General features: G+C 40.9%; 1 protein-coding gene across 3 annotated transcripts in view; it reads left to right on the top strand.

Annotated features, from left to right (window-relative positions):
• The window catches only part of med27 (mediator complex subunit 27), a 98,116-nt gene that overhangs the window by 26,748 nt on the left and 52,580 nt on the right, over positions 1-18,788 (top strand). For all 3 annotated transcript variants that reach the window (XR_011480991.1, XM_024001932.3, XM_024001933.3), the window contains exon 3: positions 18,504-18,634. Coding sequence is in view for 2 of the 3 variants with exons in the window: in XM_024001932.3 (XP_023857700.1) it covers positions 18,504-18,634 (131 nt within the window). In the remaining variant the exon portion in view is untranslated. The remainder of the gene's footprint in view (positions 1-18,503; positions 18,635-18,788) is intronic.

Raw genomic sequence — 18,788 nt, forward strand, 5'->3', positions numbered from 1 at the left:
CCTGGTTAAATAAAGGTGGGGTAAAAAAGGAGAGGATGAAAAGCAGGAGTGTTTTGACCCTCCAGGACTGGAATTTAACAGTCCTGCGTTAAGCCCATATGACAGATGATGGTAGTAGCTAGCCACGGCAGAAGTCAACTGCAGCAGCAACGTAGCACAAGGCCTACATATTATTCAATACTAGTGGCTCTACTCCCACTTCAGAATAATGTTTGGGAACTCTTTCACAAAGAAGATAATACTGAATAAACATGTCATTTTTGAGTGTTCTGACAGCATTTCTTCCCCCTTTTCAGTCAAGTTACAGAGCGCTCCCAAAACCCTCATGTGGGAGAGAGCGGGAACAGCAGGGTGCTGTGTGAACGTAACCGGTTATTATCTCCATTCAGCTCTGACACAAGCTCTAGTTACCTGCTACCCATTCCGTTCAATTAGAGCCAGCTGTGTCCTTGTCTGTCCAGGGCCCCAACCTCCACAACTCCCTGCATCTCCTCCCAATGGCGAACCGTGACTATTGGTCCTAGGCCTTCAGTTGGAGAAAACATTTCCAATTCATCAAATCAAATTCAAACCTCAAGAAAATAACAAACAGAGCATCACTGAAAGCGCCCAACATTATATTGTGTAGTCGGACCACACTAGCACACTCAAGTGCAGGTGAAGCAATGCTTTTACGACAAAATCAAAACGGGACACAGCTCACACAGAGACAGCACACGGACACAACAGCGGCACAAAAGTAGCGGTGTGTGTTAATCACGAGGGAACCAAGCCAGGAAAATCCAGATTACAACCTGTTGTGATAATTGCATTGTTTAGGCTAATCTACAACCCGTTAGAAATGCATTCATACGCCACCGTGATATAAGGACAAAAAGACATACATCGTTTCAAAAGAAACAGTTCCAACAGACAACAGTCAAATATAGGATTAACTACTGATTCAGGACCACGGAGAGTTGCTGCAACTCAAAGCAAATATAACAGGTGCCCTGCCTCCACTATTTCAGCATGCTGAAAGAGAGTGCTGATAGAAACAGCAGTCACACACAGCATCAAATAATGTGAAATAATAAGCTGCCCATTCACTCAAATAAATAAGCCAGTAGAACTCAATCATAACAATAGAAAAACAACCATTTAGTAGTTCCAACACGAAATTAACACGCCAGCTATTACTTCCCATTGCAAACATATTTTAAATCCCTTTCAACACACCAAATAACCCGCAATCTAAAGTTCAAATGCAACAATGTTTCACACGCATTATATCAAAGAGATTAATAGCAATTTTTTAAAAACTGTGCCACTCACCAGATGATCAATTGAAAACTAAGGCCATCCTCCAGTCCTTCTTTATGACATGGGCAATGGCAGGGACATATACTTTGTCCTTAGATTTTACAGTGCATCTAGAAAGTATTCAGACCCCTTCCCTTTTTCCACATTTTGTTACGTTACAGCCTTATTCTAAAATGGATACAATTATTTATTTCCCTTATAAATCTACACACAACAGTTGAATGGCAGAGGCCCTCTGTCCAGCTTCTGAATACCAAGCCAATGGCTGGCTGAGCTAGATTGGTTGTGTCTGGGTAGAAAAATCTAAGAAAAATTCTGATTGGATATTTTTTCTCTTCAGTATTAAAGGCCTAGAAGGCCCTCAGGGCTCCCCAATGTGTCATCCCCATCCAGCATAATGGGAGAGAACAGTCAAAGAGTTTTAACTATAGGATTAGTGGGAGCATCAAAGTAAGTCTCATTCACATTTTATATAGGAAAAATGTCAATCACGTTAAAACACAAAATAGGGAATCACAGAGGGGCAATTCTGATGATGGCCGATTATGTTGATGTAGAAGTTACACGGAGCTTGTCTGAAAATAGTTTGACTTGAGTTCAACTCTCGAATGACAAAAACGGTCAATGATGAATGTGTCATTCAATTTCATACGTCTTCATGAAATTGGACTTTGTGGCCATAGCCTAGAAGGCACATATTAATAAAGGCCTGATGAAAGACCTCCACCTCTACAATGAGGTGTTCTCCGTATACTGGTCGCATAACTCATTATCGCTGATGGATTTTGCCATTGGTTTTCTTTATCACAGGACAGTAAGAGGGAACAAGCAGGGTTATGCGAAACGCAAATGAGATTGGACATATTCCTCACAGGAAACTAATTTGGGTTTAAACAAGTTTCTACAGACTCTGATTAAACAAGAAGAAGCGGTGTGACAGTGCAGTCCTGTTTTAATAAAAGCCTAACCGCCAATGACCGCTGCCGGAATGACTGAACAAATGCTCCCGTTTAATTTTTTTAATCAGTAATCTTTTCACAAATCAAAAAACAGAAGGGGAACCTTTTGTTGGGCATACACTACACTACACTACACTACACTACACTACACTACACGTAAATGTCAAATCTTATCTTGGACGTGCTCACATTTTGCGATTTCCTTGTCCCACATCTTTCATTCCTCAACCCCAGGACGTGGCCGCTCTTATTACACAATGATTCCCAAGTTGATCCAGCCCTGCTTTTTTTCGGTTGTCAAAGGAATTTTGATTTGCACATTATTAAGTGCAGAAACATAAAAAATAAATGGAGGCGCAGAATATGGACTTAATATGAAATAATGATAATATTAAATTATCTTTTTGGTTTCTGTCATGGTAGGATGCACGCGGATGTAATATTGATGGAGTTTGTTTTGCATGGCCTGGTGCCTCGTATGATGCATTATATGATGCAAAACGCATCATCATAAGATACAAAAACTATTCAAAATACAACATCAAATAATGCAAAATGCATCATAAAGGGATGATTTCCGTATCTTTAAAGTTAAATATCGCTCAAACCACGTCAGTCCCAACGTACTGATCATTGCCCAAGTTCATAGGATTTCACCCCGATCATGAAAATGTGTCTTGGGCAGCAAAACGCGACGAATGTGGCAAAATCATGTAGTGTATGCCTGGTATTAATTACACCCCCCCAACTCCTCTTTTACGCTGCTGCTACTCTCTGTTTATCATATATGCACAGTCACTTTAACTATACATTCATACATACTACTTCAATTAGCCCGACCAACCAGTGCTCCCGCACATTGGCTAACCGGCCTATCTGCATTGTGTCCCGCCACCCGCTAACCCCTCTTAACGCTACTGCTACTCTCTGTTCATCATATATGCATAGTCACTTTAACCATATCTACATGTACATACTACCTCAATAAGCCTGACTAACCGGTGTCTGTATGTAGCCTCGCTACTGTTTTTCACTGTCTTTTTACTGTTGTTTTATTTCTTTACTTACCTATTGTTCACCTAATACCTTTTTTTGCACTATTGGTAAGTAAGCATTTCACTGTAAGGTCTACACCTGTTGTATTCGGCGCACGTGACAAATAAACTTTGATTTGATTTGAGCAACCTCTTACCAACAGCATAGAATCATTTTAGAATACACTTAGATCTCAGAAACAACATGAGGTCGTGCACATTGGTGAGACAACCGCTACAGGCATAGGCTAATGCAATTGACAAAGTGTACTGTGAAAGATTATGGAATATTCCAATTATTGGATTGCTCAAAGAAGATTGGCTGAAAAATCATCATGTCCACAGGGTTCAACACAACGTGTTGGCTAGTTTTGGAAGAAAATACACTGCAAATAATGAAAGAAATCCAAGATGAAAAGGTCCTTCTGAAAGCATCAGACATGAGCAGTTACAGATGAATCTGTGGTATTCAGAAAACAAATATTTGGAAAATATTATCAAAAGGTCCCCTGCAGTCCTGAACTTTTTTAATGAGGAATTAGCAGGCGAAAGCAAACACAGGCGACTGTTCCTCTAAGCTTTATAGTCCCGTGTCTGAGAACTAATAAGGGATCCAAGCCAGCAAAGTTTGAACATCAAACATCTTTTCTCTGAGCAGCATATTTTCAAAAGGTCTCTGCTTTTTAAAAGTTGATTCCCCCTCCCCCTCACAGTCCAGATCTTCCAAACTGACCAGCCATTAGTTGTGCCTTTGCCGCAATCTGCAGACATGTGCTCCATCATTACTGGCAGAGCAGAGCCGTGTTGTGTGGTGTGGAGGCAAGCTTTCTGCTCTCTGATCATAACTTAGGTAAGGGGCTGAGCCCCGTCATTCGTCTGTTTTGACAGCCTTGTTCAACAGATGATTAAGACTTACAACCTGTTGGTGGAATATCGGGACTGTGCAGAGAACAAAATGATCAGCTTATTCTATTGCCATCAGGGTTTTTTGTTTAGACTAGTTTACCAAGAAAGATAGAGACATAAGTAATGACATGGGATGAGAAATGCTGTACACGACGCCAGTCAGAAGGATTTTTACCAGTAGCAAGTGAGGTCGTTCAAATGCCACATTAATGCATTCTAGCATTGAATTCTAATGCATGAAAAAGGAATATTGAATTGAATTTCACACCAGCATTACGGAAAAGCAAGATGTGAACCTTCTCACTAATTAAATTGAATGCAAGTGAATGGAGTAATGTAGATCTAGAGAGGGATTTTTTAAGATAACATCAATGCATAATTTGCTATTCGACCAATTTTCAGAAAGATAGGACTAATAGTGGCTTCTTAATCTCTGAGATCATTAGCTGTCTGGGTTTGTGGCCGCTGGCCTCTTGCTTTTTAAGTGGGGAATGTAAGACTGCCGCTGGCAATGTGACCTTGAAGAAGCAAACAGGGCTGGAAGGGTTGAGGGGAAATGTAGCAATGCAGTCCGGAGGATACAGCTTAGCACTGTACATCAGTAGCCGCGCCACATCTGCAGTGCCTTCAGAAAGTATTATGCAGACCTCGACTTATTCCACATTTTGTTGTGTTACAGCCTGAATTCAAAATGGATTCAAATAGTTTTTTTCTCACCCATCTACACACAATACCCCATAATGAAAGAGTGAAAACATGTTTTCAGACATTTTTGCTAATTTATTGAAAATTAAATACAGAAATATCTAATTTTCCTATGTATTCACGCCCCTGAGACAATACATGTTAAAATCACATTTAGCAGCGATTACAGCTGTGAGTTTTCTGGGTAAGTCTAAGAGCCTTGCACACCTGGATTGTACAATATTTACACACTTTTTTTTTTATTCTTCAAGCTCTGTCAAGTTGGTTCTTGATCATTGCTAGTAGAGGTCGACCGATTATGATTTTTCAACGCCGATACCGATTATTGGAGGAACAAAAAAAGCCGATACCGATTAATCGGACAATTTTATTTATTTATTTGTAATAATGACAATTACAACAATACTGAATGAACACTTATTTTAACTTCATATAATACATCAATAAAATCAATTTAGCCTCAAATAAATARTGAAACATGTTCAATTTGGTTTAAATAATGCAAAAACAAAGTGTTGGAGAAGAAAGTAAAAGTGCAATATGTGCCATGTAAGAAAGCTAACGTTTAAGTTCCTTGCTCAGAGAACATGAGAACATATGAACATGAGAACATATGAAAGCTGGTGGTTCCTTTTAACATGAATCTTCAATATTCCCAGGTAAGAAGTTTTAGGTTGTAGTTATTATTGGAATTATAGGACTATTTCTCTCTATACGATTTGTATTTCATATACCTTTGACTATTGGATGTTCTTATAGGCACTTCAGTATTGCCAGTGTAACAGTATAGCTTCCATCCCTCTCCTCGCCGGTACCTGGGCTCGAACCAGGAACACATCGACAACAGCCACACTCGAAACAGCGTTACCCATGCAGAGCAAGGGGAACAACTACTCCAAGTCTCAGAGCGAGTGACGTTTGAAACGCTATTAGCGCGCACCCCGCTAACTAGCTAGCCATTTAACATCGGTTACACCAGCCTAATCTCGGGAGTTGATAGGCTTGAAGTCATAAACAGCGCATTAGCTGCTGGCAAATGCACGAAAGTGCTGTTTGAATGAATGCTTACGAGCCTGCTGCTGCCTACCACCGCTCAGTCAGACTGCTCTATCAAATCATAGACTTAGTTATAACATAATAACACACAGAAATACGAGCCTTAGGTCATTAATATGGTTGAATCCGGAAACTATCATCTCAAAAACAAAACGTTTATTCTTTCAGTGAAATATGGAACCGTTCCATATTTTATCTAACGGGTGGCATCCATTAGTCTAAATATTCCTGTTACATTGCACAACCTTCAATGTTATGTCATAATTACGTAAAATTCTGGCAAATTAGTTCGCAATGAGCCAGGCGGCCCAAACTGTTGCATATACCCTGACTCTGCGTGCAATGAACGCAAGAGAAGTGACACAATTTCACCTGGTTAATATTGCCTGCTAACCTGGATTTCTTTTAGCTAAATATGCAGGTTTAAAAATATATACTTCTGTGTATTGATTTTAAGAAAGGCATTGATGTTTATGGTTAGGTACACGTTGGAGCAATGACAGTCCTTTTTCGCGAATGCGCACTGCATCGATTATATGCAACGCAGGACACGCTAGATAAACTAGTAATATCATCAACCATGTGTAGTTATAACTAGTGATTATTATTGATTGATTGTTTTTATTAGATAAGTTTAATGCTAGCTAGCAACTTACCTTGGCTTCTTACTGCATTCACGTAACAGGCGGGCTCCTCGTGAGGCAGGTGGTTAGAGCATTGGACTAGTTAGCCGTAAGGTTGCAAGATAGAATCCCTGAGTTGACAAGGTAAAAATCTGTAATTCTGCCCCTGAACAAGGCAGTTAACCCACCGTTCCTAGGCCGTCATTGAAAATAAGAATGTGTTCTTAACTGACTTGCCTAGTTAAATAAAGGTGTAAAAAAAACTATTTCCAATTGTTATGAAAACTTGAAATCGGCCCTAATTAATCGGCCATTCCGATTAATCGGTCGATCTCTAATTGCTAGACAGCCATTTTCATATCTTGCCATATATTTTCAAGCTGATTTAAATCGAAACTGTAATAAGCCACTCAAGAACATTCCATGTCTTCTTAATAAGCAACTTGTGTAGATTTGGCCTTGTGTTTTAGGTTATTGTCCTGCTAAAAAGTTAATTTGTTCCCCAGTGTCCGTTGGAAAGCAGACAACCAGGTTTTCCTCTAGGGTTTTGCCTGTGCTTAGCGCTATGCCGTTTATTTTTATCCTAAACATTTCCCTCGTCCTTGCCGATGACAAGCATACCCATAACATGATGCAGCCACCACCATGCTTGAAAATATGAAGAGTGGTACTCAGTGATGTGTTGTATTTGCCCCAAACATAACATTTTGTATTCAAAAAACTTTTTTTGCAGTTTTACTTTAGTACCTTACTGCAAAAAGGATGCCTGTTTTGGAATATTTTTTTTCTCTATATGTTTACTTCTTTTCACTCTGTCATTTAGGTTAGTATTGTGGAGTAACTACAATGTTGTTGATCTATCTTGAGTCCTCCTATCACAGCCATTAATGACCTTATACTGAAACTATCTCAATGTGAGGCAATATTATATGGGGGGGTGATTTTATTTGTGTGCGGGATGCAACTCTAGACAAATCATCAACTAAACTGTATTCTATTCCTAACATGTCTAAGGTATTAAACCACAACAGATCCATCTCGTTGATATGTGAACTGTGGAGATATTAATATCCAACTGAAAGACAATACTCCTTTTACGCTCATGTCCACAACTCATATTCAAGTATTCACTTAAAAAAAAATTGTAAACCTTTCTTCATTTGACTGTTTCTGAGTGTAAATGCCTTTGAATAATTACAGACCATATCCCATTTTTCTTAACATTAAATAAGCTCAAACCTATGCCAATAACAAAGACATGGCGATTCAACACAATGTTCCTTGGAGATTTACCTCATATCTCAACACAGACATATTTGGGTAAATAATGTAGATAATGAAGTTTGACCAACTGTTGTCTGGGAAGCTCTCAAAGCATATATGAGATGGTGTATCATGTCTTACTCTTCACATTATTTCTAATTCATAAAGAATTAGAAATACTAGAACCATAAATCCACGACTTAGAAAGAAAACAGTTTAGATAGAAATGCTGACACCCTTCAACAGTTGAACACTTTGAAGCTCATATATAACACGAACACCTGCAGAGACTGCTGCCATGAAATCCAAGCAACAATATGTTGAGTAAGGTGAAATTGCAGTTGGTTGCGTAACAATTAATTGATTTCAGAAGGATCCAGTCTTTAAAACATTTTTATCACAACTGTATCAGTCCGAAAACAAAAGTTCAAAGGACGATATAGACATTCTCCTTAAGGCCATCTTACCAATTATTCAGTGCCTTCAGAAAGTATTCATACCCGTTGACTTACTCCACATTTTAGTGTTACAGCCTGAATTCAAAATGTATTAAATTGTTTTTGTTTTTTCTCCCATCTGCACACAATACCCAATGATGATAATGTGAGAACATGTTTTAAGAAATGTTTGCTAATAAATGAAATGCAGAAATATCTCATTTACGTAAGTATTCACACCCCTGAGTCATTACTTTGTAGAAGCATCTTTGACAGCAATTACAGCTGTGAGTCTTTCTGGGCTCCTGAGTGGCGCAGCGGTCCAAGGCACTGTCTCAGTGCAAGAGGCATCACCATAGTACCTGGTTTGAATCCAGGCTGTATCACATCTGGCCGTGATTGGGAGTCCCATAGGGCGGCTCACAATTGGCCCAGCATCGTTATTGACCCAGCATTTCTATTTTTACCAATCAACCAATAGGTTATCTTCTTTGCGAGGCATTGGAAAACCTCCCAGGTCTTTGTGGTTGAATCTATATTTTAAATTCACTGCTCGACGGAGGAACCTTGCAGAGATCATGTTAAACAGGGTGAGTCCTTATTATGTTACTTGTTAAGCAACCCCTGAACTTACTTATGCTTGCCATGACAAAGGGGTTGAATACTTATTGACTCAAGACATTTCAGATTTTAATATTTTATTAATTTGTACAAATTTCTCGAAACATAATTTCCCTTTGACATTATGGGGTATTGTGGGTAGGCCAGTGACAACATATCTCAATTTAATCCATATTAAATTCAGGCTTTAACAACAACAAATGTGGAAAAAGTCAAGAGGTGTGAATACTTTCCCGAAGACACTGTACGTGATCCAGAGAAGACGAATATGAATAGAAACATTACCCCAGATGAATTGTTGGCCATCAATAATTTACAAAATGGGAAATCCCAGTGGAATTTTTTAGACACTTTTGTCTCAAATTGCTAAAGCCCATGTTACTTATATTCACAGCAGCTCTAGAGAGAAATGAACTTCCCCAGTCACTACGTTTGGCTACAATCACCCTACTTAAAAATAAATGAGGATCCATTGTAATGCGGATCCGTCTGCCCAGTATCACTCTGTGTGTATTATAAAATCATTGGTAAGGTATTTGCTTTTTGCATAGAAACGGTAATGCAAAGTTTAGTAATTCAGATCAAACAGGATTTATACGGAACAGATGTCTTCAGAGATCTCGCTCTATTTCTATGTTAGATACAGTGGGGCAAAAAAGTATTTAGTCAGCCACCAATTGTGCAAGTTCTCCCACTTAAAAAGATGAGAGAGCCCTTTAATTTACCTCATAGGTACACTTCAACTATGACAGACAAAATGAGAGAAAAAAATCCAGAAAATCACATTGTAGGATTTTTAATGAATTTATTTGCAAATTATGGTGGAAAATAAGTATTTGGTCACCTACAAACAAGCACGATTTCTGTCTCTCACAGACCTGTAACTTCTTCTTTAAGAGGCTCCTCTGTCCTCCACTCGTTACCTGTATTAATGGCACCTGTTTGAACTTGTTATCAGTATAAAAGACACCTGTCCACAACCTCAAACAGTCACACTCCAAACTCCACTATGGCCAAGACCAAAGAGCTGTCAAAGGACACCAGAAACAAAATTGTAGACCTGCACCAGGCTGGGAAGACTGAATCTGCAATAGGTAAGCAGCTTGGTTTGAAGAAATCAACTGTGGGAGCAATTATTAGGAAATGGAAGACATACAAGACCACTGATAATCTCCCTCGATCTGGGGCTCCACGCAAGATCTCACCCCGTGGGGTCAAAATGATCACAAGAACGGTGAGCAAAAATCCCAGAACCACACGGGGGGGACCCAGTGAATGACCTGCAGAGAGCTGGGACCAAAGTAACAAAGCCTACCATCAGTAACACACTACGCCGCCAGGGACTCAAATCCTGCAGTGCCAGACGTGTCCCCCTGCTTAAGCCAGTACATGTCCAGGCCCGTCTGAAGTTTGCTAGAGAGCATTTGGATGATCCAGAAGAAGATTGRGAGAATGTCATATGGTCAGATGAAACCAAAATAKWACTTTTTGGTAAAAACTCAACTCGTYGTGTTTGGAGRACAAAGAATGCTGAGTTGCATCCAAAGAACACCATACMTACTGTGAAGCATGGGGGTGGAAACMTCATGCTTTGGGGCTGTTTTTCTGCAAAGGGACCAGGACGACTGATCCGTGTAAAGGAMAGAATGAATGGGACCATGTATCGTGAGATTTTGAGTGAAAACCTCCTTCCATCAGCAAGGGCATTGAAGATGAAACGTGGCTGGGTCTTTCAGCATGACAATGATCCCAAACACACCGCCCCGGGCAACGAAGGAGTGGCTTCGTAAGACGCATTTCAAGGTCCTGGAGTGGCCTAGCCAGTCTCCAGATCTCAACCCCATAGAAAATCTTTGGAGGGAGTTGAAAGTCTGTGTTGCCCAGCAACAGCCCCAAAACATCACTGCTCTAGAGGAGATCTGCATGGAGGAATGGGCCAAAATACCAGCAACAGTGTGTGAAAACCTTGTGAAGACTTACAGAAAACGTTTGACCTCTGTCATTGCCAACAAAGGGTATATAACAAAGTATTGAGAAACTTTGGTTATTGACCAAATACTTATTTTCCACCATAATAAATTATGGTGGAAAGCAAATAAATTCATAAAAAATCCTACAATGTGATTTTCTGGATTTTTTCCCCCTCATTTTGTCTGTCATAGTTGAAGTGCCTCTCTCATCTTTTTAAGTGGGAGAACTTGCACAATTGGTGGCTGACTAAATACTTTTTTGCCCCACTGTATGGTCAGCATAATCAAAATGAATAGATTATCAAGGTTGATGTATTTATTCCTGGCCCTGCCAGTTTCAATTCCATGTACATTTTTTAATAAAAGAAATGGCCTGCTCTCAACTGTATTTGGAATGGAAAGACCTTGAGTCAAATTGACTGTTTTACACTTACCCTATAAAGCTGGAGTTCTTGGACTACCTCTTATGAAGATGTATTACTGAGATGCACAATTGCCTTCACTTAAACAATGAACAGCAGACTATACTTGTGCATTTAGGAGTATCAAAGCCACAAAAGTAATACATTGTGATGTAAAATATATTCACTACTTCGGGTCCAAGGCATCGAAGAAAAAAACAGACAGTCCAATGATTCTCAATTCCATTTGTATTTGGGTAAATGTACATGCATTCATGAGGTGGAAAAGCCAGTATCGTCACGCATCCCTGTTTGGAATAACCCCACCTTTCCTCCAGTGTCCTTTAAGTCCTGGTTCCAAAGTGGCATCATGAATTTTGAACATGAACATTACAAGAAAGATTTGGAATATCCAAGGCCGAGATCTTACAACTCAGAAATCGTATTCAATTGCTTCAACAGAATCTGGATGAACCTAAGGCATCTAGCACAGAAAAAATCCTGAAAGAAGCTGCTACGCCAAAGAAGTTGATTGCAAAGTTATATTAAGGGTTGATTGAAACTATACCTGATGGTTCAGAATCTATAGGGAAAAAATGGGAAAAGGATCTAAATGAAGAAATTGAGGAGAACCATTGGTCACAGATATGTGAAAATGCTCATCATACCTGTTCCTACAACCTAAGACTTAAACTACTGCAATTTAAGATAATTCATAGGACTTGTTCACAGAAATGTCACATCTCTGTTGGAGATGCAAAAAGCATTACATATTCTGTGGTCCTGTGTCAAACTGACACCATTTTGGGATAATATTTGTATCATTTCATTGTGTCATATTTCATCATTTCATTGTGAATTTATATTCATCCATCTCCACGATTATGTCTGTTGAAAATGTAAATATTACTGATCAATATCAGAGAAATGTATAGCCGTCAATTGGAAAGCTTTGTATTCACCCTCAATAACAAACTGGAGGACAGAAGTATCTAGTTACATGCCTTTAGATATGGTATATTATAAAGTTAAACAAACAACTGAGAGATTTGACAGAATTTGGAGGACATGCAGTATGTTGATCACCTTGGAGAATGTTTTGCATAGTGGGCGTTTTGTTTTCATATTTGAAAGAAAAATGTCAAAACAGAAACCAGAAGTGTTTCGGCCCTCGAGGACCGTAATTGAACAGCCCTGGGCTAAAGCATCACTCTCTGCTCTGCAGCTTTTATGCTTGTTTATTTCTATCCATTGGATTTAGTGTGTTTGGCATTCAAGTTGAGCTTCACTGGGCTCCTGCAGCATCGGGCTTCTTCACAATCCAGGCCTAACAAAGTAGCCTCATTAGCCATGAAGAGGAGGCTTGGTCAATTAAAATAATTCCCCGTTAGCACAGCTGCTTTGGTCAGCCAAATTTAGCTAGGGGAGTGCTGTGTAGTCTGCCTCTCGCGTTGATTTGATTTGAAACGGCTCTCCGTAGCCGCACATCTTGGCTAATTAGTTCAAGAGGAGGAATATTTGAATAGCAATTAATGAGCTGCGGGATTATATGAGCCCCAATTTAAGTGCTCTGTCTGTGGATGAGCCCTGTGGCGAATCCACAATGAAGTGAGGTGATGTACCGTAGGATAGCTGGCGGAATCAGTCCAGATGAGACCTGCTATCTGTTTGCACTGCAGCCAGGAGACCCTGAGGAATGGTGCTAGGTTGTCCTCTACCTGTTGATTTTATTTCGGTTGTCTCCTGTTGTGGTAATACTTTGTGACATACTGGTATAGGCTTACTGCATTTTGATACAGGATACATTAAAACTGATCAGAAGTATGGCTTTATCATATCAGCAATTTTCAACCTGTTGAAAAATTGCTGCATAGAAACCCTTAACATTGACTAAACAAAAATATACACAGCATGAAACAATTTCTAATATTTTACTGAGTTACAGTTCATATAAGCAAATCAGTCAATTGAAATGAATACATTAGGCCCTAATCTATGGATTTCACATGACAGGGAATTCAGATATGAATCTATTGGTCACAGATACCTTAAAAACAAAAATAGGGGTGTGGATCAGAAAACCAGTCAGTATCTGGTGTGACCACCATTTTTACCTCATGCAGCGCGACACATCTTCTTCATATGTCGTTGATCAGGCTTGTTGATTGTGGCCTGTGGAATGTTGTCCCACTCCTTTTCAATGGCTGTGCGAAGATGCTGGATATTGGCGGGAACTGGAAAACGCTGTCAAACACGTCGATCCAGAGCATCCCAAACATGCTCAATGGGTGACATGCCTGGTGAGTATGCAGGCCATAGAAGACCTGGGACATGTTCAGATTCCAGGAGTTGTGTATAGATCCTTGCGACATAGGGCTGTGTATTATCATGCTGAAACATGAGGGGATGGCGGTGCAGGAATGACAAGACAATGTGCCTCAGGATCTCCTCACGGTATCTGTTTAAATTGCCATTGATAAAATGCAATTGTTTTCGTTGTCCATAGCTTATGCCTGCCTGCCCATACCATAACCCGACCTCCACCACGGGGCACTCTGTTCACAACATTGACATCAGCAAACAGCTCGGCCACACGACGCCATACACATTGCCTGATTTCTGCCCGGGTATAGTTGAAACCGGGATTAATCCGTGAAGAGCATACTTCTCCAGCGTGCCAGAGGCCATCGAAGGGGAGCATTTGCCCAATGAAGTCGGTTACAACGCTCAACGGCAGTCATGTCAAGACCCTGGTGAGGACGATGAGCATCCCTGAGACGGTTTCTGACAGTTTGATGAAATTCTTCAGTTGTGCAAACCCACAGTTTCATCAGCATGTCCGGGTGGCTGGTCTCCGACTATCCCGCAGGTGAAGACGCCGGATGTTGAGGTCCTGGGCTGGCGAGGTCACGTGGTCTGCAGTTGTGAGGCCGGGTTGGATGTACTGCCAAATTCTCTAAAACGAGGCAGCTTATGGTAGAGAAATGAACATTCAATTCCCTGGCAACAGCTCTGGTGGATATTCCTGCAGTCAGCATGCCAATTGCACTCTCACAAAAAAATTGACATCTGTGGCGTTGTGTGACAAAACTGCACATTTTAATGGCCTTGCATTGTCCCCAGCACAAGTTGCACCTGTGTACTGATCATGCTGTATAGTCAGCTTCTTGATATGCCACACCTGTCAGGTGGATGAATTATCTTCCCAAAGATGAAATGCTCACTAACAGGGATGTTAACCAATTTGGTGCTCAATTTGAGAGAAATAAGCTTTTTGTGCTTATGGAACATTTCTAGGATCTTTATTTCAGTTCATGAAGTATGAAGTATTTTTGTTCAGTATAAGTTGACTAATAAAACATTTATTATACACGGAGGGTAAAAAAAACATTATGAACACCTGCTCTTTCCATGACACTGTCTGACCAGGTGAATCTAGGTGAATGCTATGATCCCTTATTGATGTCACCTGTTAAATCCACTTCAGTCAGTGTAGATTTAAGAAGGTTTAAGAACGATTTTTAAGCCTTGAGACAATTGAGACATGGATTGTGTATGTATGCCATTGAGGGTGAATGGGCAAGACAAAAAAATGTAAGTGTGTGCCTTTGAATGGGGTATGGTAGTAGGTGCCAGGCTCACCTGTTTGAGAGTGTCAAGAACTGCGATGCTGCTGGGTTTTTCACGCTCAACAGTTACCCATGTGTATCCAGAATGGTCCACCACCCAGAGGACATCCAGCCAATGGCAGGCCTGTGGTCGAAAATGGGTCATTGATGAAAGCGGACAAAGGAGGCTGACACGAATTGTGCAGAGCAACAGATGGGAAATGGGCTACAATTAGTCAGCTAACAGTCCAGTACAACATTGGTGCTCAAAGACCCACAAAAGAATGCACAACGTGTCATACCTTGACACGAATGGGTTATGGCAGCCGACGACAGAGTTCCACTTCTTTCAGCAAAAATGTAAAAACTGCGGATGCAGTGGGCTAAGGAACGAAAACACTGCACCCTGGAGAATTGGAGAATCTGATGAATCCCAGTTCCTGCTATTTCATGCTTTTGGGAGGACTAGGGTATGGAGAAAACCCCATGAGTACATGCATCCATCCTGTCCCGTGTCAACATTGCAGGCTGGTGGTGATGGTGTGGGTTGTGTTTTCATGGCACATATTGGGCACCTTGATAAAAGTGGCGCAACCTTTAAATGCCACAGGATATCTGAACATCATTGCCAGTCAGGTGCATCCTTCATGGCAGCAGTGTATCCATCTGCAAATAGATTTTTTCCAGCAGGATAATGCCCTATGCCACAAGGCTAGGATTGTCCGGGAATGGTTCCACGAACATGACAGTTAATTCCGTTTACTGCAGTGGCCTGTCCAGTCACCAGATCTCAATCCAATTGAGCATCTGTAGGATGAGATGGAACAAGCTATTCGGAGTAGAGATCCACTACCAGCCAACTGGTGGGAAGCATATGAGTCAACATGGGCCAGAATCCCTGTGGAACGCCCCAACGAATTGAGACTGTTCTGAGGGCAAAGGGTGGTGCAACTCAATATTAGGAAAGTGCTCCTCATGTTTTGTACACTCAGTGTACATGCTTATAAAACATTATGCTAATTATACCTGTAAATTCATACCAAATTAGTAATGTCTTTATCAGGCCTGTACATACCCTGTTTTTATTTTTGGGGAATATCAAATAGAAGTATTGCTGGTCCCTTTAGGCTTTACTGTCACATTTGACACCTGCCGTTGGGCTGTAGGACGGATGCTGATTTTAACACGTGTGTTCTGCATAGCTTCCATCTCTTTCACGCTGTTTCATCAGACGTGGAGTGGCACTGCCGACAGGCTTCTGTCGCTTCTACATCAAAGTGAGAGCTGCTTTACTTGCCACTCGTCGCTCCCAAACCAACGACAGGAGGAGAGGGGGAGGCAGAGTGGGCAGGAGTGGAGGATATAGTTGGGCTACCAAACAAAATATTCTCCTTTTTAAGTGAGCAGATTGTTGTCAGGCTTGGGTTTTAGCTTTGGGAAAACAGTCGGCTACAGTGTCTCAATTAAACTTGTTGATGACTCACTTCTTTTCTTATTTTTCTCTACTCTGCTGCCAATGTTATCTTGTGAATTTTCTTGTTTTGTGTGGGCTGCTCCAGGCTAGAACAGAGGACACATTATAATATGTAACAGTACAGCTTTCAACTTGTCATGTGTCACTTAACTCAAGGTCAGATTTCTACCTTTTATTAACTTTAATCTGACGCCTGTCACATTACTGTCACATCGTTGGCCTTGGAGCTGTATTTAAGTGTCTCAAGGTTTAGTGACAAAACAGACCCAGACTAACTCAGCTTTTGGGTATTCACTATGTATGCTTGATGTGATGTGGTTTAGAGCTGCTCAGGATGATCTCAACCCTGTAATAGAGTACCGTCTGAAGTGTCTTGTCCTTCTCACCACAGTAGATACATATCCTACCACATGGTTCCAATGGTTCTGTGGGTTGTTAAAGCAAGGTACATTTGGATTTCAGCATTGGCCATATACAGTGGGGAGAACAAGTATTTGATACACTGCCGATTTTGCAGGTTTTCCTACTTACAAAGCATGTAGAGGTCTGTCATTTTTATCATAGGTACACTTCAACTGTGAGAGACGGAATCTAAAACAAAAATCCAGAAAATCACATTGTATGATTTTTAAGTAATTAATTTGCATTTTATTGCATGACATAAGTATTTGATCACCTACCAACCAGTAAGAATTCCAGCTCTCACAGACCTGTTAGTTTTTCTTTAAGAAGCCCTCCTGTTCTCCACTCATTACCTGTATTAACTGCACCTGTTTGAACTCGTTACCTGTATAAAAGACACCTGAACATCTACCTGTCTCTTATACACATCTAGATGTGTATAAGAGACAGGTACAAGGCTGGGATGGGCTACAGGACAATAGGCAAGCAGCTTGGTGAGAAGGCAACAACTGTTGGCACAATTATTAGAAAATGGAAGAAGTTCAAGATGACGGTCAATCACCCTCGGTCTGGGGCTCCATGCAAGATCTCACCTCGTGGGGCATCAATGATCATGAGGAATGTGAGGGATCAGCCCAGAACCTGTCTCTTATACACATCTAGATGTGTATAAGAGACAAGAGCTGGGACCACAGTCTCAAAGAAAACCATTAGTAACACACTACGCCGTCATGGATTAAAATCCTGCAGCGCACGCAAGGTCCCCCTGCTCAAGCCAGCGCATGTCCAGGCCCGTCTGAAGTTTGCCAATGACCATCTGGATGATCCAGAGGAGGAATGGGAGAAGGTCATGTGGTCTGATGAGACAAAAATAGAGCTTTTTGCTCTAAACTCCACTCGCCGTGTTTGGAGGAATAGAAGGATGACTACAACCCCAAGAACACCATCCCAACCGTGAAGCATGGAGGTGGAAACATCATTCTTTGGGGATGCTTTTCTGCAAAGGGGACAGGACGACTGCACCGTATTGAGGGGAGGATGGATGGGGCCATGTATCGCGAGATCTTGGCCAACAACCTCCTTCCCTCAGTAAGAGCATTGAAGATGGGTCGTGGCTGGGTCTTCCAGCATGACAACGACACGAAGCACACAGCCATGGCAACTAAGGAGTGGCTCCGTAAGAAGCATCTCAAGGTCCTGGAGTGGCCTAGCCAGTCTCCAGACCTGAACCCAATAGAAAATCTTTGGAGGGAGCTGAAAGTCCGTATTGCCCAGCGACAGCCCCGAAACCTGAAGGATCTGGAGAAGATCTGTAGGGAGGAGTGGGCCAAAATCCCTGCTGCAGTGTGTGCAAACCTAGTCAAGAACTACAGGAAACGTATGATCTCTGTAATTGCAAACAAAGGTTTCTGTACCAAATATTAAGTTCTGCTTTTCTGATGTATCAAATACTTATGTCATGCAATAAAATGCAAATTAATTACTTAAAAATCATACAATGTGATTTTCTGGATTTTTGTTTTAGATTCCGTCTCTCATAGTTGAAGTGTACCTATGATAAAAATTACAGACCTCTACATGCTTTGTAAGTAGGAAAACCTGCAAAATCGTCAGTGTATCAAATACTTGTTCTCCCCACTGTATGTCTTAATCCCTAATGCCCCATGTTTCCTGTTAGGCCTAGTTATTGTACTAAAACATGGCATGTTTTTATTATTTTCTCTTCTTTTCTCCCCATTCAGTTGCAGTACCATGCTGGCTTGGCGTCCAGTCTTCTTAACCAGCAGTCATTGAAGCGCTCAGCTAACCAAATGGGGGCATCTGCCAAGAGAAGACCCAAAGTCCAGCCCAGTACCCTGGTTCTGCCACCACAGTAAGTACAGCCCCTCTTCCTGCTTAAACATTTCCCTGATAGTTGCTAATGCAATGGCTGAATGACTGAAAGATGAATAATCTCCCTCCAGTTATTTGTCTTTCTGTTTAGAGTTGTCATAGTCCAGAGGGATCATGTGACTAATACAAATGGT

The sequence above is a fragment of the Salvelinus sp. IW2-2015 genome, linkage group LG15 (genome assembly GCF_002910315.2).
Source record: "Salvelinus sp. IW2-2015 linkage group LG15, ASM291031v2, whole genome shotgun sequence".
Classification (NCBI taxonomy): domain Eukaryota; kingdom Metazoa; phylum Chordata; class Actinopteri; order Salmoniformes; family Salmonidae; genus Salvelinus; species Salvelinus sp. IW2-2015.